Genomic DNA, 26,610 nt, shown 5'->3' with positions numbered 1-26,610 from the left:
AAGCTTGATGTAATAGTTGCCATTTGAGAATAAAGTTGGAATTTGTTGATTCAAATCTTGATATGAGATCACTTTGTTATAGTGCAAAATTGTAGCAAGAATATTTCTATAGTTAAAATGCATTTCCCAATTGACAATCTTAGATTTATTTGGTGGCGCTAAATGATCTAAGCCATCACGTCTTGGCTTTGGGCTGGCCGTCATCTGACCTAGATTATTAGCAGGCGGCCCGCTGGCTGCCGCTTTGCTCCGCTATCCGCTAGCTAACTGGAAATGACAGCGCCCCGCAGACGGGGACAGACTTTTTTATTATTATTTCAAATTTGCCGTCGTCGGGAGTCCAGGTCAGGGCTACCCCAACGTTTTTTTTTTTGTTCCAAGATCGACTATTCAAGGACTCCGCCTTCCCTTTTTCTGGGCCACCGGCAACTTATCTTATTTTTAAAAAAAAATTCTATCGCGCACCGGCCAATGAAGAGTAGAAAAAATATGTTGCATTTTTTTTGTTTGGAAGGAAATGTTTTATTTGATTAGAAAACAAGAATAAACATCAGTAAAATGGAGAATAACGGGCTAAATAGGCATCTGTTACCATAACACTTTTTCACATGGCTTTAAAAACAAAAAAAAAATGTTAATTAAATAGGAACTGATATTCACGTTTGTGAGTATTGGATTCAATCATTGAAATGTATTTAAAATTTTAAAAAATGTTGAGCCAAAAATGCAACTATTTGATGGAAACAAAACGGTCGCTCTACAGAGCATTGTTACAAAAAATGAAAATTAGATATATTTTTGTAATATATTTTGTCAAATATTTTGGAATTTTTAGATATGAAAAATTTGGTGCCAGGTTCCCGGAGAATATATTTGAGGTAAATTTTGGATTTTGGGTAAACCCAAGTGGAACTTTGAAATACTGCAGCTTAGCCTCTAGTTAACGTTATGTTTTAAAAATGTTTTTTTATTTTTATTGCAGACTCTTTGTGGTTGTGTGTGTTTGTGTGTTTGTGTGTGTGTGTGTGTGTGTTTGGACTTTTCCCTGCCACTAAATATGGTTCCCTGCTGTCAACATGGCGACCGGCGAATGTTTCACACGACGTTCTTGGTGTTCTGTTCAAAAATGTGCCTGCTCAATCACTTTGTGAACGTCAAGCATTGATTTTTTACGGATAAATCCCCCCTCTTACTTTTTATGCAACGGCAAATGGAGTGGCTTTCTCTTTATAAACATGATTTATGTTTACATCACAATACCCTCGTTGGTGAAAGTCATAAATTGCCCACGTTTGTGTTGTTGTTTTTCTCTCTTTTCGGGACGGCCCTGAAAGTAAGAAAAGAACTCATTGGTGGCTTCGTAAACCGTTTGCTTTCCTTCTCAAGAAAATCTGTTTCTGGAGGGATTGTGTTTGTTTTAAAATGGATTGCCAGACGCTCAAACCCGCAAAAAGTCATTAGATTACCAAACGCTGCAATTGTGCGAGGATGCCTTTGTCAGACTGACAGGAAAGTTTTGGATATCAGCTTGAATTCTGCGAAAACGGAATGCAATTTCATCAAGTCGGGAATTGACGAGAGTTGGAATTGCACAACAAGTCGGCGTGGATTACAAAGCCATATTTTAGTTATTCTTGTCTAATCTTGAAACTCTCGTTAAAAAAAAATGATGCCATTAATCCTGCTTGATTTTTTTCCAAGGAAAATCTGTCATATTGTAAATATATATTTAAACAGTGTGTATACTATAATTTCAATATATGGCATATATTATATACACCCACTTCAACCTCTGAAAATATCAATTACAATGCCTCTTAAAGTACTACGGTATATTTTTCCATTAAAGTCGTACCTCTACTTACGAAATTAATTGGTTCCAGCACTTTTTTCGTAACTTGAACATTTCGTAAGTAGAAGTGTACTTTATATGTAAATTCTCTAATTTGTTCCACGGTCCTCATATAAGTACCAACTAAACAATTTAATGTTGGTCAATGTGTCCCAATTTTGTAAAAAAAGATGTGAGAAACACACCATAATGAGAGAACTTTTTTTTTTTTTTTTAATTAATGTCTTAGAATGAATATGAAGAATATAAAATGTATTCGTGTTTTATGCGGATTTACCTATGATCCGATGGCGTCAGAAAACGAGGTAGCGGGGTTCTAAAGTGAGAATCAATGCATCCGTGACAATATTTTCAAAATAAAATAACAGATAAGGAAATGCATTGATTTTTTGGGGGATTCCGCAACTTTTTAAGCATTTAAAAGCTTTTGTAACCTGAAAAAATCGTACCTAAAGGCATTCGTAAGTAGACTTATGACCGTTTATAATTTTTTTTTCATAATGAACAAAAAAATCACTGTTTTTTTTCCCGCTGCCGGCATAATACGACAATTTATAATTAATTATCGGGAAAAAACACTTGAAGGTCATGAGTAATGGGATTTGAAAACAAAAACAAAAAACAAATGAGTATAAACATTTTACTGTGCTCAATTTTTTCAGCATGAATGATGATTTGGAGAGCGTGTAATTCATAAGTACAGAGGAGGGAGAAAAAAATAAAAAAGTCTTTTTATAAATATGAATCATCACTCTAACAGGAACTCAAAAGGAAAAAAAAAAAGGGAAAAACATGGCGCAAACAAAAGCGCTAAAGAGAATGTGCTAACATTGGCAAACATCACATGATTGATACGCACAGAATACAAACTAGTCTCCGCTCTAGCGTGCTTTTTAATTACGCCGCCGCCACGCCGCTACGACGAACGGAGCGTGTTATTATGACGCCGTTTTATGTTCAAAGGAGATTGCATCAAACGTAAACGTGCTCATTTTCCCAGCAGATGCGGCGCAACGACGGCTTTTAGCCGCGGGGCCCGATGCCATGCCATTTACCGCTCGCCAAAACATTATTCAAATGCTTTTTCTCTCGCCGTCCGTTTGTCACGGCGAGCAAAAGTTGGTCGCAGCCACCCGCCGCCACTTGACAGCTCCAGACAGCTCATTATAAAACGGCTGAAAAAAAAAAGTAGGGACGGGGGGGGGGGCTTGTTTGATGTTTTTGCTTTGCGAGGGGAGGCTGGGAAGGGGGGGACGCGGGGGGAGTCGGTTTTGCTATATCAAGCTATCCCTCGCAGGCTTTTTTTTTTCCTTTATCAGGCAATACCGGCTCGAAAACTGGCCGAGATTTGATACGGCTTAATGTGAGAACTGAATATGGGTAATTGTTTGGACAGAGCGCTCGGGGAGAACGCTGGGAAATTTGTTTTGACAATGTCGTCGTCTTTTTTTTCTTCTTTCGCCTTTACGGAAATGGGAACGAAACGGAGAAGAGGGCTGGCTGGGAGAAAGCTAAAATGAGAGGTGTTCTTTGGTGGTGGTCCTTGTTCTATGTTTAACAGCATGGCTTTTGTAAAGGAGCAATTTGGAATGAAGCAGGATCGACGGAATGCGTCGTCACGAATTGATTGTTGGATAATTAAGTCTTTAAAGATGTCTGGGATGGCGCCACTGGCAGTATCTTGGCTATTTTGCTGTTTAACAAAATATAAACAAACACCAAGAGCTAGAAATAAAGCTAACAAACTGACAATTTCGACTGTGATGCTTAATTTGACCTAATTTATCCAAAGTACTACTGACAAAGTATTCTCCGGACTATAAGTCACACTTTTTTCCTTTTCTGATCCATTAAAAACGGCCTCCCCAAAAGTAGGACTTCAACTCCAGTGCAAATCATAGTCTAAAACAAGGGTGTCAGACTCGGGTTGGTTCGCGGGCCGCATTAACGTCAACTCGATTTTATGTGGGCCGGACTATTTTAGATATAATATTTAGATTTTTTTTTTTATAAATGGATTAAAAGAACTGGATTAAAAGCCCTGAATATTCATTTTTATAGATCTAAAGCAATGTTTATTTGAGCTTTTTAAAAATATATTTTTAGATTTTACAAAATGATTTTTGAACTAAAAACAGAAAAAAATGGATTGAAAAATGACAATTATTGATTTAAAAGGGGGAAAATCAGGAAATGTAATATACATCTATACTCTTCATTTTAATTTGATCCTAAAACAGAAAGTCGGCACTCATGATTTACTTTCCCGGGCCACACAAAATGATGCGGCGGGCCAGATTTGGCCCCCGGGCCGCCACTTTGACACCTGTGGTCTAAAACAAAAAAATGTAATAGTATATAGTCTAATAATATGGAGAACTGAAGCGATGATATCTCACCAAATCCCTTGACAATGTGAATGAGCGTTATGTAGATTAGCTTCATTATTGTAGGAGCAATAAACCTATATACATCTTATGATATTAAAATATGTGATTTCTGCCTACAAGCTGAGCTACGTTGTCCAAATAGCTAAATGTCCCCACGCTTTAATCCGCATAGTATATTTGGCGCAAACAGCTCGTTGCCCATAAATGGGTAAATGAAGCACTGTTTTATGGAGCCGCATTGACCCCTTGGCTCGTATATCCCGCTACCAGATCAGTGTATATACGTAAAATATACGATCCATGTGTTTTATTACATTATCCACCGGCCCGACATTGAATTGATAGATTTGTTGGCTCAAGAAGAAAAAAATGAAATTCACCGCCGGGGCCATAAAGACCAATTGTACCACATTCAAATGTAGCTAGCGAGCTAGCACGTAGCCAACCGGCCCTCCCCCCACAACACACTCGTTGGCGTCATTATATTGTCGCCACTTTTTTCTCCCACAGCTGCAATGCAATCGGAACCCGACTCCGGCGCGATGAGTGTTCTATTTCTCTGCCCCCGGCACATCTGTCCTCCAGACTCCAGCTAATAAGCGTCTTCCGGCGCCCTCGTTTGTCGGTAACAAGTGCGTCGGCCATTATGAAGCCTTCAAGCAAACACGCACCTCTTTGAATTACAGTATTAAACAAAACGTGTACGCCACGAATCCCATCTGGCATCCTATTTGTTATGTAACTATCGACATAAGAAAATCCTTACCTCCCCAAATTAGCACGCTAACGAACAAATGTTCAATAAACAAAAGGCTGCGTGCGGCTTTAAAACGGGTTTAACATTGAAAACACTAGAACAGGATGCAAAGTTTAATAAACATTGGTTGGTCCTATTTGTTCTAGCAAAATGTACACCTTTTTTAAAGAATGATTTTATTCAAATGTAGTCTATAAAATTCAATGCTAATCTTTTATACTGAAGTTATTTGCAATCCAGCTAAATTGAAATTCATGAATCCGCCATTTCATAAGCCCTGAATACTCATATTTTGGTCAAAATGTAATTTAGCAGCCCACGTAACTTCCCACACAAAACCTAAGCAGTTTTCCAAAAAAAAGGGAAAATGCCTTGGGCGTCTGTTTCCATTGATAGATATGAAATTGGATGTATGACAGGAAAAAAAAATACTGAAATTGAACAGAAAATCAGCCATTCTGGTTTGCAGAAATCATACCGGGTCAATTTTATGGCTCGTACTAAATCGAGATACAAGGACGCCTGAGCAAATGAGCCCCAATCACAAACAAGTACTCTCGTCAAAAGCCCGCACCAACATTTGAGTGCTATTTACTATTTTCAGGGACTATTTGAAGCCCCCATTTGCAGCTTTTTTTTTTGACTCGAGTAATACTGAAAGCGCCGCTTAATACCTCGGCTACCCTGTCAAATTAAACCCAACTTTTATAGTTGTTCCACTCGTATACAGCGGCATAAAATCCTGTTTACAAGGAGAGCGTTACATAAAACAACACACGCGACGACTATGCGATGCATACCACAATGCAACAGCTAACCATAAAATATGCCACGGTAAAAAGCATAACAGTTCTCATTGTTTAACCTAACAAGTCAAATAAAATGCTGAACAACAAGTAATTGTTCAACGGTCATTCCAGATTGCTGGCACAAATGTTTTTTTTTGTTGGATACTATTTGTTGTTTTTGAAGTTACCACCCATGCAATGTCCAGATAGGAAATGAGTACATGGATTGGTATCAAGGAAACGTGTTGAAGTTTCAACTTGATTTTGTGCTTGAGTAGCAACAGGCTAGCCGTCCTAGACCACGTACGAGGAGCTATGTTAGCTTAGCACACAGCAAAGTGCAGTCGTACCTCTAGTTACGAAATTAATTGGTTCCGAGACTTTTTTCGTAGCTTGAAAATTCCGTAAGTAGAAGTGTACTTTATATGTAAATTCTCTAATTCGCTCAACGGTCCTCACAGAACGACCCTTTAAAATTGGTCAAAGTGTCCCAATTTTGTATGAAAGATGTGATGAAACACACAAAAATAAGAGAAAATGATAAGGAAATGATTTATTAATAAATAAAGCATGTGAAAATGTGCCCTGCGCCACTGAAATATCTCCCTCCGTGGCCATTATAGATGTAATACCCGTGTTTGTCTGCGAGATGGCGCCAAAAGCGCCCGTTCTACCAGTGGGAAATGCCGTCCATTTTGTAGTACATTTTAGACTTTTTCGTGTGCCCTACGTGTGTGTGTGAAAATATGTGCCAAGTTGCATTTTACAGTTTTGAACCGCTTAATAAGGGGAATTCAAAATAAAATAATGAATTTAATTTTTGGGGGATTTCGTAACTTGGCTCTTTTTCGTATCTCCAGTCACCCATTTGCGTATAAAAATTTCGTAACTTGAAACATTCGTACCTAGAGGCATTCTTAAGTAGAGGTATGACTGTAATGTTTTCAACTTGGTTAGTGGTTATAAACAATGCCTTTTTGGACTATGACCTCTGTGTATCTGCATAATGAAAGGTTTCTTCGGCGTATGGCACAAGGTCCAGTCAAGCTGTTAGCCATCTATTGTATACTACTCTGCTTACAAAAGAATAAAAGCTCTGTGTTGGACTAACCTGTCTCATGTTTCACATTGACTGATTCAATTTGGCAGGATAACGACAACACTGTGCGCTTTGTAACACTTTTTTTAATTGAACTTCCATGATACTAGGTAAATAAAGCATGTGACCTGGACAAAAATATGTATCATTTACAGGCCACATTATTTTTGCCGGTCTAAAAAAATGGACTTTGCAGAGGTATCGGCAAAAGATATGTTAAGAAAAATCGGACTGGGAGTCAATATAGGAACATCACTCAATAGTATGGCAGCTAAGGGGAGGCGTGGTTACATATTTCAGGCACTAAAATTCATTGGGTCTATCAAATGTGGAGGAAATTGTGTTTGGAGAATGTTTTAAATGCGAAAGCACTGACTTTGTCTCGTCTTTCGCCTCCTCAAGCACGAAGTGATCGCCGTGTCGGAGAAGGTGATCGTACGCCTCCAAGACCTGGTCAAGTGGGCGGTGCCGGACTTCTCGGAATGGTCCCGTGGTCTGAAGGCGGAGCCTCTCAAGGCCTCGGTGCTACGCGAGCTGGGGACCAACGGACGGCGCGAGGCCCTCCACCGTTACCGTGAGAGCACGCTCACCAGCGGTCTCAACTTCAAGGACGTCCAGCGGGAACGGGCGCGACTCGGTGAGTGCATTTCAGCCGCCGTGCTGCCGCGTGTTGTCGTATCGTCGGCTGGCTTAAAAACTGCTCGTCCTGTGTGGGGAACTCGGGCTAACGTATTGCACCTAACGGGCTAGTTTTTCAAGATTTCTTTGCGCTATTCTTCGGGAAGCTATTGGTAGCCGGCTAGTTGACTATTTGGAACATTGAAAATACTTGGCGGCTACGTTACGTTAGCATGTCGTTGGGATCCATTGCGCTTTGGTTAGCATGCGCTGTTTTGGGTAAGACCTGGAAAGAACCAACTACAGGCCAGGCATGCATCTGTCTTTGTTTTTTTTTTGAGACACTTTGACTGGATTGTTGTTATCTAGGTTACTGAGACAGAGGTCACATGCAGTGGTGTGTACATCATCTACAATTGCATCAATCATGGCACTAAAGTGTTTGAGTCTAATAACATAATCATAGAATCATCGTTTGCTGTACCTTCTCATGCTCCTTATTTTGGTGTCTAGTGATAAATACCTCATGTTATGGGATAGAATTTAAACAGGAAGCAAAAATCAGGATTTCAAAAGTAAATTGTGGCGTGTTTGTTTGAAAGGTTGGACTTCATGTACGTACACACCTAGTATTTGTCCTAAAATTTACGTTTTAAAATATCGCATCCGCATGGCTTTCCAAACAGTGATTTTTATTTTTATTTATTTTGTGATGGAAATATTGAGCAAGAAGATAGACATTGGTCAGATCGACTTATCGAACGAGCTAAGGACGACTGCGTCTTTCCGATTGGATCTCCAGTCTTGTATTGACTACGATTAGGATTCCCGTGAAAAAAGTCGAGCCAATTACCGTAATGACCGTTCCTACTATGCATTAAGGTAATGCGTTGCATAGTATGAACACTCTGCCAGGGCCCACTTGAAAATAAAAGATGAGCAGATATGACGTAGACGTCGACGCTTTGTTGGGCTTTTATTTTGGTAGCACCTTCCAGGCGTCCTACCTTCACAAACAGTGAGTCATTGTCGCGTATCTTTCGTGAAGATTTCAACAATCGGGAGCTCCAAAATGTGGCGCTGCCCCGTTTCTTGCTAAAGTTGTGGAAACATTCCGTGCGAAGACACTCAATCTCAACCAACAGCACTAAAAGTGAAAAGACAGTTTGTTGTGCGGGCCTGGTTGTCATCTGATTGAAATTCATAGTTCTGCTCATAATGACCCCTTGATGCTTTTTGTAAATAGCTCTTTGAAAAACAAGCCCCTCTAACGGCGCTATTGATGACTTCCAAGGGGAACAAGCCAAGTCTGTTTCCTGCTTGCTGCAGTCATGCCCTTAATTTGCTCCACATTGCTCTTATCTCAAACGCAAAAACAAAAAAACAAAGACGCGAATCAATATGCGATTCTTTGTTGCCATTCCGTAAATGAAGCAAGTCTGGGATTCTCATTGTAAATCAAAACAACAATCCAATCACCTCTAAATTACTGCTTAAATTTGATTTTAGCTTTCATCAGCTTCTTCTCTTTCAATTAAATATTAACTTACATAAATGTCCTCTTTCAAAACTCATGCTCAAAATGTGCTTTCCCAAATGACGCCAAAATATTCCCAAACACGACAATATTTATTACCCTCATCTTTGTGTGTAAAGGAGCGAGATAGGAAAAAAAATGGCATCCCTTCATAGAAATATTAAATCAAGCCGCGTACGACCTACAATGAAATATTAATGCCGCAAAGAGCAAGAGCGCGTTGACCGTAACGGCGTTTGGCGACGGTCCGTTGATATACGCTCGGCTGAGTGTTATTACCCGAATGATGCATTCGCTGTTTGTTATTCGCCGTAAGAAGAATGAGACGGCTCCCTCCCACTCCGTCACCCCGTCACCACAACAGGATACTGCAGTCATATAGCGGCGCTCGATGCCTTAAAACGCCGCCGCCGCTAAAAAGCAATAATCTAAACCATTGTTGTTGTGAGAAAAACTGCCTTTACGCTTAGCCTGACTTTTCCTGGCTGGCTGCCATTGGCCGGGACCAAAATGTGCCGTTTGTTCTTTAGTTCAATGGCAACGCATTAAAAAACAAAACAAAACGTAGCTGGGATAATAGTATGTAAAAACGCCTCCTCATTTTCCTGTGAGTATGAGCAAAAAGTGATTCATTTGAGGAGTCGGTGACCCCCGTGCTACGTTAGCAGCGCTGACTTTTAAACCTGCGAGGCAGATAATTGATTGGCGACGTGAAAGAATTCACAAATTCAGCTTTGAGCATGTAGAGTTTACGAGGCAGGTCTACGAGCGAATAAAAACAGGCATTCGCGCCACCGCTGTAGCCGTTGCGTGGAAAATGATAGCTTTTATGGATTTTTTTTGGGCAATTTCTAATAAACAAACTGTACAAAGTATCTTAATCTAAGTGGAACACAGTTTTTTCTAATCTAATGCCATTTTTAGTCCTTGCACAAAAGGTAGATTACCGTATTTTCTCACATATACGCTGTATTTGTCGCTCAAAAAATTGATAACTGAATCGAGGGTACGGCTTATACGCGCACAAATTAGACTTGACAGGTGACAAGGACGAAACGCCATAACGCAAGACAAATTTATTTTGACGTCTATGAATGAAATTCAAGAAAAAAATACGTATCTTGCATAAAATGTTAAAAACTGACTTACTTGTATCTGCCATTGGTCGCTCAGGGCGCCGCCATCTTACCTAGGGATGACAAACCAGACCGCTACGGACGCACTTCCTTTTTGTACTGGTCACGTGACTTCCTTTTTTAATTTGTCTACGTCCAGGCAACACTCTTTTGAAATGTTCAATCCAGCAATTGATTTATACCGCGTGCAATTATTTGTCTTAAGATTTTCCCTTCAAAAATACATTTTTTGTACTTCCTATTAAAACCATGAATCTGGAGGTGAAAATTGTGAATCAGGGGGCGGCTTATACGAGGGAAATTCTAAAATTCAACCATTTTAAGGCCATTTTAAGGGTACGGCTTATACGCGGAGGCGGCTAATATGCGAGAAAATACGGTAACCGCTAAATGCTAAATCCCTTTGTTTGTATTAAAGTCAAAAAATGCTTTGTTTCCCGTATTCCACCACGATCTGTTACTGTCATTAGTTTTCTACCGAGATTTAGCCCCTCTCCGCAGACATGTTTGCCTAGCGCTTTGATTTACAGCACCCGAAAAGCACAACAGCACCAAAAACACATGTGAAAAATGGATCAGATCCCATCTTGTCAACGAATCCGATACTCCAAAAATACTCGTAGGGGATCAGGACGTCGCTATTAATCATGTTAGATTAACACAACCTAAAAGAATGAGCCAGTAAAAAATAAAACACACAAAAAAACAAGGCACTGGCGTATATAAATACATTATGTTGCAAAATACAAGCGCAGTGCCTTGCAAAATGTAAAGAGCCAGTGCCTGCCGCAGAGCTTACATCATCAACAATCCCATTCGTTTAATCAAGTAATGCAAACGGTCGCCCCCCCCCTAGCCTGCCCCCCCATCCGTCCCCCCTTCTTTGAGTTGATGTCGTATTGGAGTGCGCATGAAGGTTTCTTTTTACAGTTGAATCCACCGGGGATGGCTTACCAGGCAAGTTTACATTCTGCCCCTTTATCTCTCCCCAGAGAACTGGCCTGATTTGCTCTGGCTTTTTTTGCCGCCTTCTTTTACCGCCGCCTGCCCAAATTGCTTTCTAACTCGCACGGAGGACCAGACTCGCGTTTCTGGGTCGGACTGGGAAATGGTGTTCACAAACAAACAAATAAAAAAAAACAAAGCAAAACGAAAGTCAAATAGTAGCGGCTCAGAAAATATTATTTTTTTGCATCGAGAAAATCTAAAGTTTGGCTACCCTAGGCCACAGATGTCAAAGTGGCGGTCCAGGGGCCAAATCTGGCCCGCTGCATCATTTTGTGCGGCCCGAGAAAGTGAATCATGAGTTTCTATTTTAGGATCAAATTCAAATGATGATAGATGTACATTACAATTTCAGAATTCATGATTCAAAACAAAGGTTAGATCAACATAGATGGAGAGAATATCAAGGTATTTTCTGCTGGAGGAAGTACGTACTAGACTTTTCAAAACAAATCGCACAAATCCAGAACTATTGTGATTGTATAATAAAAATAAGTCATACTCGGGCACCTACTAAATGCTAAATATCTTGTTTTGGTTCCCATGATATTTCGTAACTTGGATCTTTTTTGTATTTCGAGTCAATCGTTTGCATTTAAAAAATTCGTAACCTGAAATTTTCATCCTTAGAGGCATTCGTAAGTAGAGGTATGATTATTTGGATAAGAAAAATGAAACGCAAGGCGATATCAAACCTAACCATTCCCGGAAGCGTACTTTTACGAGCCAGTTTAATGAGGAGAAGATTGTAAGCCTCTAAAAACGCCATTACTAGTTAACGCAATAATAATAATGAGCTTTTCTGCCGAGAAAAACGATGATGTTTGACGGTTCTATTTGCATTCAGCGACACACGCCGCCGCGTATAATTGTCCGCTACATCAAAATGAACATTTTCATGGAATTTGTACTTGCGCGAACTCCCAAGGTAACGACAGCTCGCTATCATTATTCAAGCTCGGAAGCGCTCCATCATCGCTCGCTACGTTCGCTCAAATAGAAGCATCGGGCGCCTCCCGTCAGCTAACTGTAGCGGCCCCCCGACTATGCATAATTTATGCTTTCGGTGCATTACATTAATGTAGTGCACGACGCAGCTTCAGCGCATAGGGACTTTTTTTCTTCTTTTCCATTAAAGAGGTAATTTCAGGTGAACCGTGCCCAAGGACGCACAGCTAGCTAATAACACTTAAAATGGCTGACCTTCATGTGTATATATGTTGGATTCCAAAACGCAATATGGGGATAATTAGCATTTACTGCATCGTTCATTTTTTCCCTTTGCATATTTTTCCACCAATAGAATCCTTTTTTGCATTAGCTGGGAAAAGAAAGGTGACTTTTGATAAGACAAAAAGGTTTTCGAGGTCAGTGATGTTGTTTTAAATAAGAAGAGGGGAAAAAAAGACAGCATTTGCAAGTTTATATTAGCATTTTTTCTCGCTTCCCCCATCTGCTGTGGGCATTACGTCATAGCAGATTGCTGCATTGTTTTTAGCATGCACTGTGACTCACTCTCTCTCTTTGGCTCTCTTTTTTAAAAAAAATTTATTCAACTTTGTCAGCATGAACACACTTCGAACTGCCTTTGATTCACTGCAGGCTTAACTGGGCCAGTAACACAAAATACACACATAAACATACACACGAATGGAATTAATGTTGAATTTTGATAGGAAATGGATAGGCAAACTGTCTGCTGAGGTTAGCTAAAAAAGCTCATCGTTTCTAGTGCGTAATCAAACCTAGTGGCACATATTACCACACAGGAAGCGTTGCCCACGTGCGGGTAAATATATACAGTAGATGTTTCCTTGCACTTTTTACAGATTTTTTTTCCACTGGGTGTTTTTTTTTTTTTTAAGTAATTCAATTTAAATGATGATTGCAATAAGGAGTTATTCCACTTGTTGCCAAATGGGGCATCGTTGACACTAAATTTTGCCCAGAAAAACCTTATAAGATGATACAGCATATTAATATACAGTATTTTCTCACATATAAGCCGTTTTTGTAGCAAAAAAAATGATGACTCAATCCAAGGTACGGTTTATATGCGCACAAGCATTGCTCTACTATTTTTCACCAGTAGATGTTGGCAAATTAACATTAAACATTTAACATTAAATTACTATTTGTTGGTTATTTTCAGTTTTGCAGCAAGAAAACAACCATTACTGGATGAATGACCAACTTCCTTATCATATCGACACTAATAATGGGCTTTTGATTCATACAGTATCTCCGAAATACCACGTGCGATGATTTTTCTCAAGGTTTTCCCTTCAAAGTAACACATTTGTATTCCCTATTAAAACCATGAATATGGAGGTGAAAATTATGAATGAGGGGGTGGCTTATACGCGAGAAATTGTGAAATTCAACACGTTTAAGGCTGTTTTAAGGTTGCGGCTTATATGCGAGAAAATACGGTATATATGAAGCCAAAGTTAAATTTGTATTGATCTGAAACGTGGTACATTTACAATTATGTTTTAGTAAAATGTGAAAGAGAGTCTTGATTGAACCTTCTAATCTTTAAAAAAAAAATGAAAGTACTCGATTTTGTAAATAACAAAGGAAAAGTCCTAAATATGCATATTTATAAACGTATGAAATTGTTGTTCAGCACGTGTCATCAAAGACACTTTTTTAATTTTAGGCGTCGTTTAATAATCTGATGACAGATCAATTGCCCTTTGACAAATTTGACTTTACTCACGTTTTAAACAAACTCAAAGACACATCACGGCATTCTTTGATACTAAGCAGATGCGATGCCTTCAGTGCGGCTTGGATTTGACAATTTCCCGCGGTTTACCCCCTTTTTTAGCAATCCCCAGTGCAAATCTTACATATAGAATTGAATTCCCTAAACGGCAGTTAAAAGCTCTAGCCTAATTTAGGAACATTTGTTGCCAGCTAGTCTTTGAGAAAAGAGAAACCAGGCGCCATCTGGATGCCTTTAACCCTATAGAATGATAAAAGCTCGCCATTTGCGTCTATAATTTCCCACTTTGGGAAAGGAAAAGAATCATGACTTGATTTGCTTACTCGTACTAGCACGCAATTGAGTTTAAAGTCACCGTATGATATCGCTTTCCATTTTATAATATCACATCTAATTTGAACACACAGATACACGGACACGCACGCCAGCGCCGATATCCCCACAATATTTCAGTGGGAACATTTCAATTTGATGCCGGCGCTAGATTCCGTCAGGATGTTGGCGGCGGTTAGGATTAGCGATAAGAGCGGCGGGCATATGCCATCCTCCGTCTCGACGACAACGCGTTGACGACCACGATAGTCGCTATCTAAAGACGTGCCGAGAGAGACGATTCGTGGTTTCTTCTCATGACAAAAACACGCTGTTCGTTGGTGGACCTGCGTGCACACCAGCTGCAATCTAACAAAGATTAGATATCTTGAATCACATGCAGGCCAGATCAGCTGTCTGGAAATTATTTATTTTGGATATGCCAGCTAATACAAAGGGCTTTTCCTCACATACATAGAAGTCACATGACCACGTTTTTGGTTGTTACATTTTGGACTACAAGGTCCTGGCGTCCATTTATGATCATTTTTCCTCAGAGACGACATCATGTAAAAGATCATTCTTTGTTTTGACGCTCATTTGATGACTAATTATAGCCTAAATATCAAAGAGAAAATAAAAATATATGCTAGAGCAGGGGTGGTTCGCGGGCCGCTTTAACGTCAACTTGATTTCACGTGGGCCGGACCATTTTAGATATAATATTTAGATTTTTTTTCAATAAATGGATTAAAAGAACAGGATTAAAAGCCCTGAATATTCATTTTTTTATAGATCTAAAACAATGTTGATTTTAGCTTTTTTTATATATATTTTTAGATTTTACAAAATGATTTTTGAACTAAAAACAGAAAAAAAATGATTAAAAAATGACAATTATTGATTTAAAAGGGGGAAAATCAGGAAATTTAATATACATCTATACATTCGTTTTAATTTGATCCTAAAACAGAAAGTCGGCACTCATGATTGACTTTCCCGGGCCACACAAAATGATGCGGCGGGCCAGATTTGGCCCCCGGGCTGCCACTTTGACACCTGTGTGCTAGAGTCTGCTTCTTAGGAGGTTAAATCACAAATAGGACACCCTTTATATATACTTTAGCTTTTAATTTTGTTGATACTCCATTTTTTCGTCATTTCTAAGCAGAAATCCTCTATTTGTTACAACATAAAACATATAAAACTTAATATAACTTGAGTCGATGTGAAATATCAACAAATCCTTTTGACGAGGCGAGATACAAGGGACACGGGGGTGCTGGAGCTAACTTCGGCAAGTAGGCGCGGTACGCCTTGAATTGGTTTCCAGCCAATGGGAAGGCACCATGAGACGGACAACCATTCACACTTTGACTTGGTAATTTAAAGTGTACAACCAGCTAGCCTAGCGTGCATATTTTTTTCAATTTTAGTACCCGGAGAAAACCCACGTAGGCAATACGCAAACCTCGCACAGGAAGGAATAAATGAGAGAATGTGGAGGTGCCGTTATCAAATTGCAGCGTCTTCATTTTTCTTTTTCGGAGAATCACAAGCAGTTTTTTTATTTTTTTCCTCTTTCCCCTCCTCTTTGATATCATTAATTCCTTTCTGACTGCGGCCTGGCCGGAAGCCAGCCACTTCCAAATCTGTGAGCGGCCAATTGTGCGGCAGGGTGGAAAAATCTATTAGATGTATGAACATGTCTCGAATTTGAATAGCACCGGGGAGTCGAGAGAAAAAAAGAGGGACGTTTCCTCGAGTCCTAATCAAATTCGCCGTTCGCGCGCTGTGACGTCGCTTCTTAAGTTGTGTTATTTTATTTCTGGAATGTCACATCATGTGTTTTTCCATGGAAGAAGAAAAGAAGAAGAGGGGGGGGGGGCACGCGGTTAAACAATGAGGGAGCGCGGGTGGCCTCGCAGGAAATGAAAAGCTGCTCTCTCTATTAAGCCAGGCCTCAAATAGCCGTTTAGCATCTCGTTTCTCCATTAGTCGGGTCAGAAACGACACGGGAAAACAGAAAGGCTGTTAAAATGACCTCCGATTGCGTTCATCCCATAGCGTCCTTTCTAAAAATATGGTTTTCCCTTCTCATATCGACGTGAATATTTTTGGGCCGGCCATTTTTGCCTTTGACTTTCCGCAGAAGCGCCGGGATTTTGCTCGCTGACGCGGCGCAGATTGTACGGTTAATAACGCTGCATTTTTTATGAGCTCGCCCGAGTCCATCTGCTTTGTGGGATTCCTGGGCCACGGGCAGGGCCCTCTGGCCATGAAAAGGACTCGGCGCGCTAAACGGGCCGAGGACGCCGCCGTTTAAATCTTCCGTGAGCTGCGGCGCTTCAGAATAAGTGCACAATATTTCAATATCGACAATGTATTCTCTCTCCCCATCCATTGAAACTCATTTCTAAAGAATCGAACGTCATTATGACGGCCTTATTTTTACCATAAATTCACAGCCAATGAATGTTTGTATGGTTTTACTCCGTTACGTGCTGACAATTGCTCTTAATTGTCCATATCGTGTATTCATTTCATAGTTTCAATTTGGTGAACTACCATATTTTCTTGCATATTAGCTGCCTCCTCGTATAAGCCGCACTCTTAAAATAGCCTTAAAATGGTTGAATTTGACAATTTCTCTCGTATAAGCCGCACCCTGAAAATGCCTCTAAAATGGTTGAATTTGACAATTTCTCGCCTATAAGCCGCACCCTCATTCACAACTCTCACCTGCATCTTCACGTTTTATGCAAAATACGTTTTTTTTGGGGGGGGGGGGGGGGGGGGGGATTTCCTTCCTAGACGTCAAAATAAATTTTGTTAACCGTTTGCGTTTGCGCATATAAGCCGTACCCTCTATTCAGTCATCATTTTTTTGAGCGACAAATACGGCCTATATGCGAAAAAATACGGTAGTTACAAAATGTCCCGAGGAGGGAAACCATCTCCAATTCCAGGCTTGTTATTTATTTAAACCCGCAAACCCCACATTTGCCTCTCGGACGACCCGACCGAATGATTTTTGCTCGCGGAGGAATAATAATCAAGTGACGTGACGCGCTAAGAGCGTGAATCATCATTAACATTTGGCTCAGGCCTTTTTCGCTTGTACGCCATCTTACTTTCAGACTAAAGGGGGCGGGGGGATAATGGGATAAGTTTTCCGGAACGTAATGGCCACCTGCGCTACGGAGCATTTAATAAAGTGAGGAGCGAGTGAGCTTTTTATATTTGATCTGCTGAGCGCTAGTAAAACAGCACTTTCACTTGAGTCATGGCTGGAAACGGGAGAGACGAGGGGGAGGGGGGGGGGGGGGAGATTCTTGGCCGAGTGCCTCCCCCTCCGAAACGCCAAGTGCTCCTCAGGCCACTACATAATACGGAAATGGACTGACAAGTTGAGAAAGAGGATCTCGGTGATCTATGGCCGCCCTCAACTGTCGAAAATTTTGCACAGAGACATGAAAAAGTGCGCGGGAATGCAAACGGGATGCGTCACTCTCGGAATTATTAGCATTTTGGTCAATTTAAATGTTGGATTTTTACCCCGCTCGAACATTAGCCACTCAAAAGCGCACTAAAATCACAAAAGGGGGCGTGTTCATCAAACCAGAAAATATCAAAACATGTGAGGAACCATTTACCGTATTTTCACGACTATAAGGCGCACTTAAAAGTCTTAAATTTTCTCCAAAATAGACAGGGAGGGCGCCTTATAATCCAGTGCGCTTTATATATGGACCAATACTAAAATTGTTATCATAATAAAATAAAATAAATCAGTCAATAGGGTAAACCATCCTCTACAGCTTTCACAACTAGGGCAAGCAGCCCCGACCGACTACTATTTTCCCGTAGAAAAAGTACTGCGCAGTGACTGCTGGGATATGTAGTTCTTTTGTCAATACACCCAATGGATTGTGGCCTGGATACATCGACATCAACACAGCTTTACGAAGGGTGGCAGGCAGCGTTGGAATAGTTGCGCTAGCTTCTAGCTAGCTACTATTTGCGAATGGATTGTGGCCGCCTGGACGAACGTATAGAACTCAGCGTTTTCGATGACTCATTCGGACATTTGTTCAATTTGGACACAGAAAATGAGGACTTTGATGGATTTGTTGGTGATGATGACGTGAGTACATTGTAAAATGGCTAAATGAAGTACAACCCAACTCAGTTTTGCTTCCGTTGCCTTTTTAAATACGTGTTTTTAGCGTGTGGATGTATGTTTAAGCTGGTGTATGTTTTGCCATGCCTGGCTGCGTCTATAAAAACGGTGCGTCCTTTGTGTGTGTCAAATACAGAAATAGCACTCGTTACTGACACTGCGGCTTAAAATGCGATGCGCCATATAGTCGTGAAAATACGGTAGTTTGAAGCTAGCTAGCCTAGCTAGCAGCTAAATGCACAGCCAATAGTTACAGTTTGGGAATATTATACGTATCTTTGTAGGATGCCATCGCCTTAACATCCAAGTATAGTTGTTTATCTTTAACTAAAGTAAATTAACTCCACGTTTTTGTTAGTAGTACGTTCTACGAGTGCGCTCATTTTAAAGGGACGCTTCCTCTTTTGGGGTCATGAGTGCCTTGAACGTATCTTTTTATTTTTCATGTTACATTTTGTGGAAAAACACTGTGTTGAACTTGGAACCTTTTTGCATGAATCAATGTTTTTTTTTCTCTCAATATAACCCTCTTCTGCGTAGAGTGAACTCTTTTTTGCAATAGTCTTTGGAGAATATTCTGTCATTTATATTTCTGGGATTTGCTCTTGAATGCAAGATGGCAGATGTTGAGGAAAATAGCTGATGTTTTCAAGGCATATTATTGTGGAAGTTGGCCTATTTTTTTGCGTGGCGCGCCGCCAAGTCCCGCAGCCAAACAAACACCCTTTAAATTGAGCGTTGTCGTTGGATGTAATTATAGAAAAACGCTTTGTTTCAGCGCCAAACCCACGGTGCAGCTATTTACATTCAAAAAATGATCCTAACCTAAAATAACATTCATCAATAGAAAACATATAGAATCATTTCAGTATACTATATAGCAGATGTGATTAAAATAGTGCTTCATTTTTTTTGTAGTATTGACAAAAAAAATGTTTGTCACGAACAAATAATGACAAAATGAACAGGATTATTCATTCACAAAATACTTTGACTTTTTTAGCCGATATCTTTCTTTTCAATATGGATTTATTAACCAAACCAAAACGGAGTGAAGCAGCACTGTCATTTTTCTTCTTCTTTTGGGAAAAGCATTTACGGACAGGAAATTCTGTCCATGTGTTTCAAATGAAAAAAACATAAAAACAAAAAAATGGAACATATTTAAGTGCTGCATATTCATTGGTCCCTTTTGGATCCCACTCAGAAAATACACTGTGCAATATTTTTTATTTTTTGCTAGCCGTAGTACTTCCCCCAACTATTAAAGCATATTGGCCGCCCTCTATCGTCCTCATTCCAGTTAAGACTGGGAAAGGAGCCAGTCTGGTCGCCTCAAGTGTCCTTCATCTTCCTCCTCTTCCTCCTCTTTTCACTTTTCTCCTCTTCCTCAAACGTATCAGATCCCGTTTGGGAAATAGGAGCGAGCCCATCGCCACTTTGAGGAAATACACACGCAGGCGGCCAGCGACTTTGATGGAGAATGGCATGTCGTTGGTTCCCCGTATGACCTAATTCCCAATCTCCCGCTAAGATTTTTTTTCTTCTTCCTGAACCGTCCTCCTCCCCGCACTCAAATGAGAACTGTCCGCCCCGCCAAAGCGTCGACGAAGGCGTCATTTTCCGACTTGGACAAGATGTCCGATTGCAGCCGCTCCATTGAGTTTGGATGTGACAAATGAGGGAAGTCGTGGCATTGGATAGAATATCATCACCTGGATTGGGATGGGAAGGAAAGGATAGGCTGTCTGTTCACCTTTTTTTTTAAATAATAGTGAATTGGCTACAGAAGAAATTAAATTAAATTGTTGTATTGGTGACCGCCTTACCATGTTTACTGATGTAACCAGATCAAATCTGACAAGCTTAACACACTTAACACAGAAATATCACCCCCATATTATGCACTAAAATGCAAAATGTCATTTTTTGGAGAGCTCGCTATCCTCGCGCGCGTATACAAATCACATACAATAACAAATAAAAAATAGCAGTTAAAAAAAAGAGCACACAATTGTGAAAAGAATCGAGATTGGATGACAAATGTGTTTTTTTTTGGCCAGATTGCCCAACCCTAAGTAGGTGTCCATTTCAAACTATACGCGATAATCAAACAAAATTTACCGCTACACTTTGTCCTCTTGCTAGTACATACGTGTCAACCTCAGCCAAATGGTCCCCTTATTAATGATTGCAATTCCCCTAATTAAGCGATAAAAAAACACAATTCGGCACATATTTCCTCACACAGGGCGCACTTAAAAGGCTATAATTTTCTCCAAAGTGGGCGAGGTGCCCAATCAGTATACACTAAATTCAAGATTGTGTAAATGTATGACCCTGACAGCTTAACTGTCTGGGTACATTGCTTGCCGACGCGCTATATTTATATATTGAAAATGCGGAAGTGACTGACGCGCGTGCAAATATTATTCTTAATTAATGACATTTAGCATTCAATGATGATGTTTTCGTCTGCTACCTGTGACCGAGACGCTCCGGAATGGGTAAAACGACATCGGTTTTACAAAAAAAAAGCACTTAAAAATGTTTTAGTTATACGGCGTACACAATTGAAAATGAAATGATTAAAAAAAAACAGGTTGACAGGTATGCTGATATTTCAAATCCAATCAAAAGCCTTTATTGTCATCATATACAGCTGCGTATAACGAAATTGGTGGTGCTACTCCACAAAGTGCGTTTTCCCAAGTAATTAATATAAAAATATCAAAAGTCACATCCTGGCAAGGTAAATTCTAAAATATTGCACAATCTAATTTCCGTCGAAAGCCGATCCACGTTAACTTTTGACGCGAAAGAAGCTTGACGAAGCGCCCCCTGTAGGAGCACGGAGACGCTCTTTTGGCCATACACACAAGGCGGCTGATTAAATTTACTCCCCGCGGTATCTTGCACTTATTCGGGGGGGCCACGCGGTGCAGCTTGTTTTTACTCTCCGGCAAGTGACCGCGCTATAAGCGGATTGACCCCTTCCAAACTCAGCGCCCGTCCTTTTCGCTGAAAGTGAGCGGGGGGGACCGACCGGCTTTGACGAGCACCACGACATCTCCATTACCACGCCAAAGCCCCCCAGTGCAAACACGCATTTTCATCCCTCCCGCCTTGGCGCAAAACAACTTGTCTTTCGCTGACGCAGCTGGCTTTTCATTGCGATTTTCTTTGTGTTGTCAAAAAAAAAAAATCGAAATAGAAACCATTTGTCTGTACAGACGCTCCAGTACTTACGAACAAGTTAGGTTCCGAGTGATTGTTGAATTTGTTCGTAAGTTGCTCAGTGCTATATTTTGTAATATTATTTATGTTTAAGGCCTATATAAGTATATTGAAGGTTTATATAAGTATATTTGTATGTTTAAGGCTTGTATAAGTAACACACACTGGTTTGTACTGAAAAAACATTTAATAAAATGGAGAGAATACATGCAGTACTGTATACATACATTAGAGAGAGAAAGATTTACTAGAAACTGGCCGAAAGAAGCTATCTAATGACAATTGCAGTTTTCTTTTTTCCATCATGAATGATGCGGTAGCACTGTATGGCATCATTCAATTGATTTGCAAACTTTGTGCAACGTTCAATATTTGGGTCCTGCTGCTCGATCTTTGTTTATAAATGCTACTGACGGTCGAACGATTCAAGTTGTATTCCCGTGCAACGCGCATCAAGCTTCGTTATTATTGCCACTCATTTCAAATGAAATGGCTTGCCTCTTCCTTGCAACTCCCTCAATAGAAGCCTTTCGCTTTTCACCAACCATATTCAATGATGGATGCACAAGATATTTAATGATACAAATGAAAAGGTTCTTTGCGCACTGAAGATACGTTCACGCACTTCCGCATTGCAACGAACTGGGCAGGGGAAGGTGGATGCTAGGTGAGCTGAGCTCTCACAGTGCCAGGCGTCGGTATTAGCGGCGGAAAGAAGCACTACTTGGAAAAAGGCGCGCAATACAAAATCAAACTTACGAGCATTTTTCGACATAAACGCAATTTGCAGACATGTTCGTATGTACCGTTGTTACTAAGTAAGTAGGGGAGCGTCTGTATTTTTCCCCCTTTAAAAAATAAATAAAAAATATTTGACAGTCGCAGCCCTGCTGAATAACTCCTCCATGTATTACAGGGCCTATTAAATGCAAACTTTTCAATCTGGCAATCAATAAGGCGAGGCGGCGTGGGCTTGGCCCCGCGCCAGACACATTAGAAGCGCCGCCAGCCGCGGTTGCTAGGGAGCCGGAGCCCGGCTCGCTCGGGGGGGAAAGAATGTTTAATGTAATAGAATCACATAAATCAAGCGGAGGAAAAAGTGCTCGTGTCGTCTCTTCTGCCGACACGCCGCGTTTTGATACTATCGTTTTTTTTTTTTTGCTCGGTGGCCTCAAACGGAGGTAAAAATGATTCCTAAAATATATATATATGTACATATTTATTTGTTCAACCCCTGTGCCAGTACAAATGAGAGCACTTTAGCGCTTAGCTGTAATTAAGAAGAGGAGCCCACATGCTTGGAGGGCTCTTGTCGGCTCACATAAACACACTGGCTATTCGGATGAGTGCATTTGGGCGACGTCGAGTAGCGCATCGGCATGGCGTTCGCTAAAACGGCACCCCCCCCTTTCCCTCCTCCAAGGTGCTGGAGCTTCAAATCAGGTGAATAATATTGCGGGACAAAAATAATAAACACTCCCGGGTTACATTATGAAAACAAACGATAGCAAAATGCTAATATAATACCTTCCCCAGGTGAATAAAAAATCACGTTGGCTAGCCGAACCCTGTTTAAAAGGATTGGATCTCTTAACGCCGTCAATGAGAGCTAATGAGCTAACTCGTTGATTAGTAGCCCAACCAGGTCAAATGTATTTAAATGATGATTAAAATGACTATGTATATTTTTTATGTACTAAACTAATTTGGCACTCAAATATCTTTTTTTTTTAAAATCACTTTTTTAAAATAAATTCTGGTTGTGATGTCACAACCAGAATTTACTAAAAAAAAGATAGAGTGCCAAATTTGTTTAGTACATAAAAAATATACATAGTCATTTTAATCATCATTTTAAAAGCCTATGGATAGCATGCTAGCAGACTGCAAAAATGTGTAACTCAATCTAAATGTGACGTCATTTTGTGATTTTTTTTTTGAGTGGGTGGAGCCAAAGCATCTGAATACAAATTAGGATCTTCTTTAATTATTAATCCTTTTCTGTCCCTTTTTTTTCCTGGATGGATTTGTCCCAAAAATGGACTGTTATCATTTCAAAGTCACTGGCTGTCGTATTAATAGCACTTTTAAATCTTTAACTGTCAATGGCAGCAGATGAATCATTTCACCCTGAATAATAAGCGGCAGAAAAGACCACAAGTGCTCTTTTTACACTCCGTAAAAAAGACCAATTCCTATTTTCCTGTTAACTCTTCCTACTAGTTAGCTTTTTTTTTTTCATCTTACATGTACACAGTACTACCTTACTTTGAATTTTCACCCTGCTGAGTTAGCTAGTTTGCAAATTAGCCTGTTAGAGGATCATTGGATAGCTTGCTAACATATATATTATGCGCTAATATAGCCGTTTGATCTCTATTCATGAAACAAAAGGCGAAACGCGCGTATGACTTATTCAGTGTTGCACACGGTACGAACAAAATGTTGTTTATTCAAGTGCCGAGACCATGAAAGAGCATACTGGGTGTCAAATTTGAAAACAAAAGCCGGTTGCCAGATCGGAGAACATCTGTGCTGTCTTTTATAGCTCCACGCGTTCTTTCCTGTTAACATGGCTGCCACTTAGCTCGCTCGGCGACATATTTGCGGCCTACGGCCGCTCGTTCCGAGCCGGAAATAACTTGTGAAATGTCCAAAAAATGCCGACTGCACGTCGTGCTTGGAGAGAAATAATCAGTAAGAACAGATCTGCCACTTTTCAATGTTGACGCTTGGTTTGTCGGACAGTCTTTTCCAAATTTGGCTGATTTGCTGACTTTATAGCAGCAAGAAATTTAATCTGGGAATACAACCCGATTTACTGCAGTTGCGTTCAACATTTGGCGCAAGAAATAAAATTCAGGAGTGCAAATTAGCTTAAAATAACCACAAAGTAGCGTTCTTCTTTGCATTCAAACCCTGGAAATTTCAACTAAGGCCTTGTCTCACTTAAGGACTACTTAATTTGCATAATAGTGCATGGAAATCCGATGCGTTTCATGCACGTAACTGCTCTCGGATTTTTTTTCAAGGTGACAATTTGTAAAATCAATTCCACATTATTGTGTTTGTTCATTCTTGTAGCTGCATTACTTACCACCTATTATGCTAATGAATCCACTAATTCATTAACATTCAGTGCTTCCTCGCATTACCGGAAATAAAATCACAGAATTTAAGATACCTGTGGCTTATAGAACATCATTGTTTGTTATGATTTCAAACCGTTCAAAAAGCATTACGGCCTCAGCATACGTCTCTCTATCCATTATTTAATACTCAAAGATTTATCGTCCAATTTACCGCTAGCACTTTTTCATCTTGTGGTCAAAGTATCTTTTAAATTTGTATCCGTTTACACAGGAAGACCCTCAGCCCAGATCTAAAATAATAGCATATTGTTAAACTCCCGTCCAAACAATGAAGGAGCCATTTTTAAAACAAAGTAGAAAAAAAGATGAGTACACATTAGCATCAAAATAGTAGCGCGTTTCACATCATAGTAGCTCGTAAGATGGCTTACGGTATTTTCTGGCTAAAAATATGCGTGACAGGTGGCGCGTTTGATGCGACTCTGCTTTCTTATGATCGGACTGTCAACATATTGTTCCGTATGATATGGCTGGCTGATTTTCAAAGGAATATCTCGACTCATCTCGCAAGCACTTGTGTTCCACGCAAATGTGTGAACAAATGCATTTTCTTCTCTTGTTCCTCTCAAGCACAAAGGAATAGCTGTTGGGCTTTTATTTATTATTTATTTTTTTCTCAAGGGACGTCGAGGTCAAGCGAATGAGAACATAATGACAGCCGCCCAAAATTGAAAACACAGCAGAATTCATTTCGGAAACACGCGTCTCCTTTTCAACGGGTTAGCATGGACACGAAAAGCTAGCTTGACTCTGTCTACCGTGAGAATGTCAACGCTAGTTAATATACACGTGGCTGTACTTCCTTCACAGTTTGAACCAAAGTGACAATATTGATTTAGACAACACGAGGCTAGCTTACATGCTAATCCTGCCTTGACAATATAGCCCAAATAAATAAATCTCCTGCTCTGTTTGATCCTGACTATCTTCCTTTCGATCCAACATTCAACTTTAGCATACACGCCACAAAACTGGACAGCAGATGGCTAGTCGTTAGTCACGTTAGCCACGTTATCTGTCGTTAGCCACATTAGCCACGTCGCGTTTGGGCACATTTAAAAGCAGCGCATTCATTAAGACAGCTAAATTCGTTAGTCACGTTAGCTGCCGTTATCCACGTTAGCCACGTAAGCCGTCACCTTTGCGCACATTTAAAAGTAGAGTATTAGACAGCTACAATTGTTAGTCACGTTAACCACGTTAGCCGTCGTTAGCCATGTCTGCCGTCAGTAGCCATGTTAGCCACGTTAGCAGCCATGTTAGCCACGTTAGCCGTCTCGTTTGGGCACATTTTAAAGCAGCGCATTCATTAGACAGCTACAGTCGTTAGTCACGTTAGTCATGTTAGCTACGTTAGCCACGTTAACCATCGTTAGCCACGTTAACCGTCACGTTTGCGGATATTTAAAAGTAGCGCATTCATTCGACAGCTACAGTCATTAGTCATGTTAGTCACGTTAGCCGTCACGTTTGCGCACATTTAAAAGCAGCATATTCATTAGACAGCTACAGTTGTTAGTCATGTTAGCTGCCGTTAGTCACATTAGGTCGTCGTTAGCCGTCGTTAGCCACATTAGCTGTCGCGTTAGCGCACATTTAAAAGCATTCATTAGACAGCTAAGGTGTAAAAGGTCCAAGACGTTATTTGACACACACTTGTGCTCTTTAAATGTGACGTGAACATATTAAATTCTTCTCTGCCATCGAAGCAAACATTTCCACTCCCCTCCCGACACCAACGATCAATTATTCCTCATAATCAAAATCTCCTGAAAGTCATTTGTCGTGCGCCGTGAAGAGCCAACGCGAGTGT

The 26,610-nt window shown here is 40.3% G+C and overlaps 1 protein-coding gene across 2 annotated transcripts in view; it reads left to right on the top strand.

Annotated features, from left to right (window-relative positions):
• arid5b (AT-rich interaction domain 5B) overlaps nucleotides 1-26,610 on the top strand; it is a 79,344-nt gene that overhangs the window by 16,740 nt on the left and 35,994 nt on the right. For both annotated transcript variants that reach the window (XM_077612600.1, XM_077612601.1), the window contains exon 3: nucleotides 7,289-7,523. In XM_077612600.1, coding sequence (XP_077468726.1) covers nucleotides 7,289-7,523 — 235 coding nt within the window. The remainder of the gene's footprint in view (nucleotides 1-7,288; nucleotides 7,524-26,610) is intronic.

This window comes from Stigmatopora argus, chromosome 11 (assembly GCF_051989625.1).
Source record: "Stigmatopora argus isolate UIUO_Sarg chromosome 11, RoL_Sarg_1.0, whole genome shotgun sequence".
Classification (NCBI taxonomy): Eukaryota; Metazoa; Chordata; class Actinopteri; order Syngnathiformes; family Syngnathidae; genus Stigmatopora; species Stigmatopora argus.
This window is presented reverse-complemented; position numbering and strand designations above follow the sequence as displayed.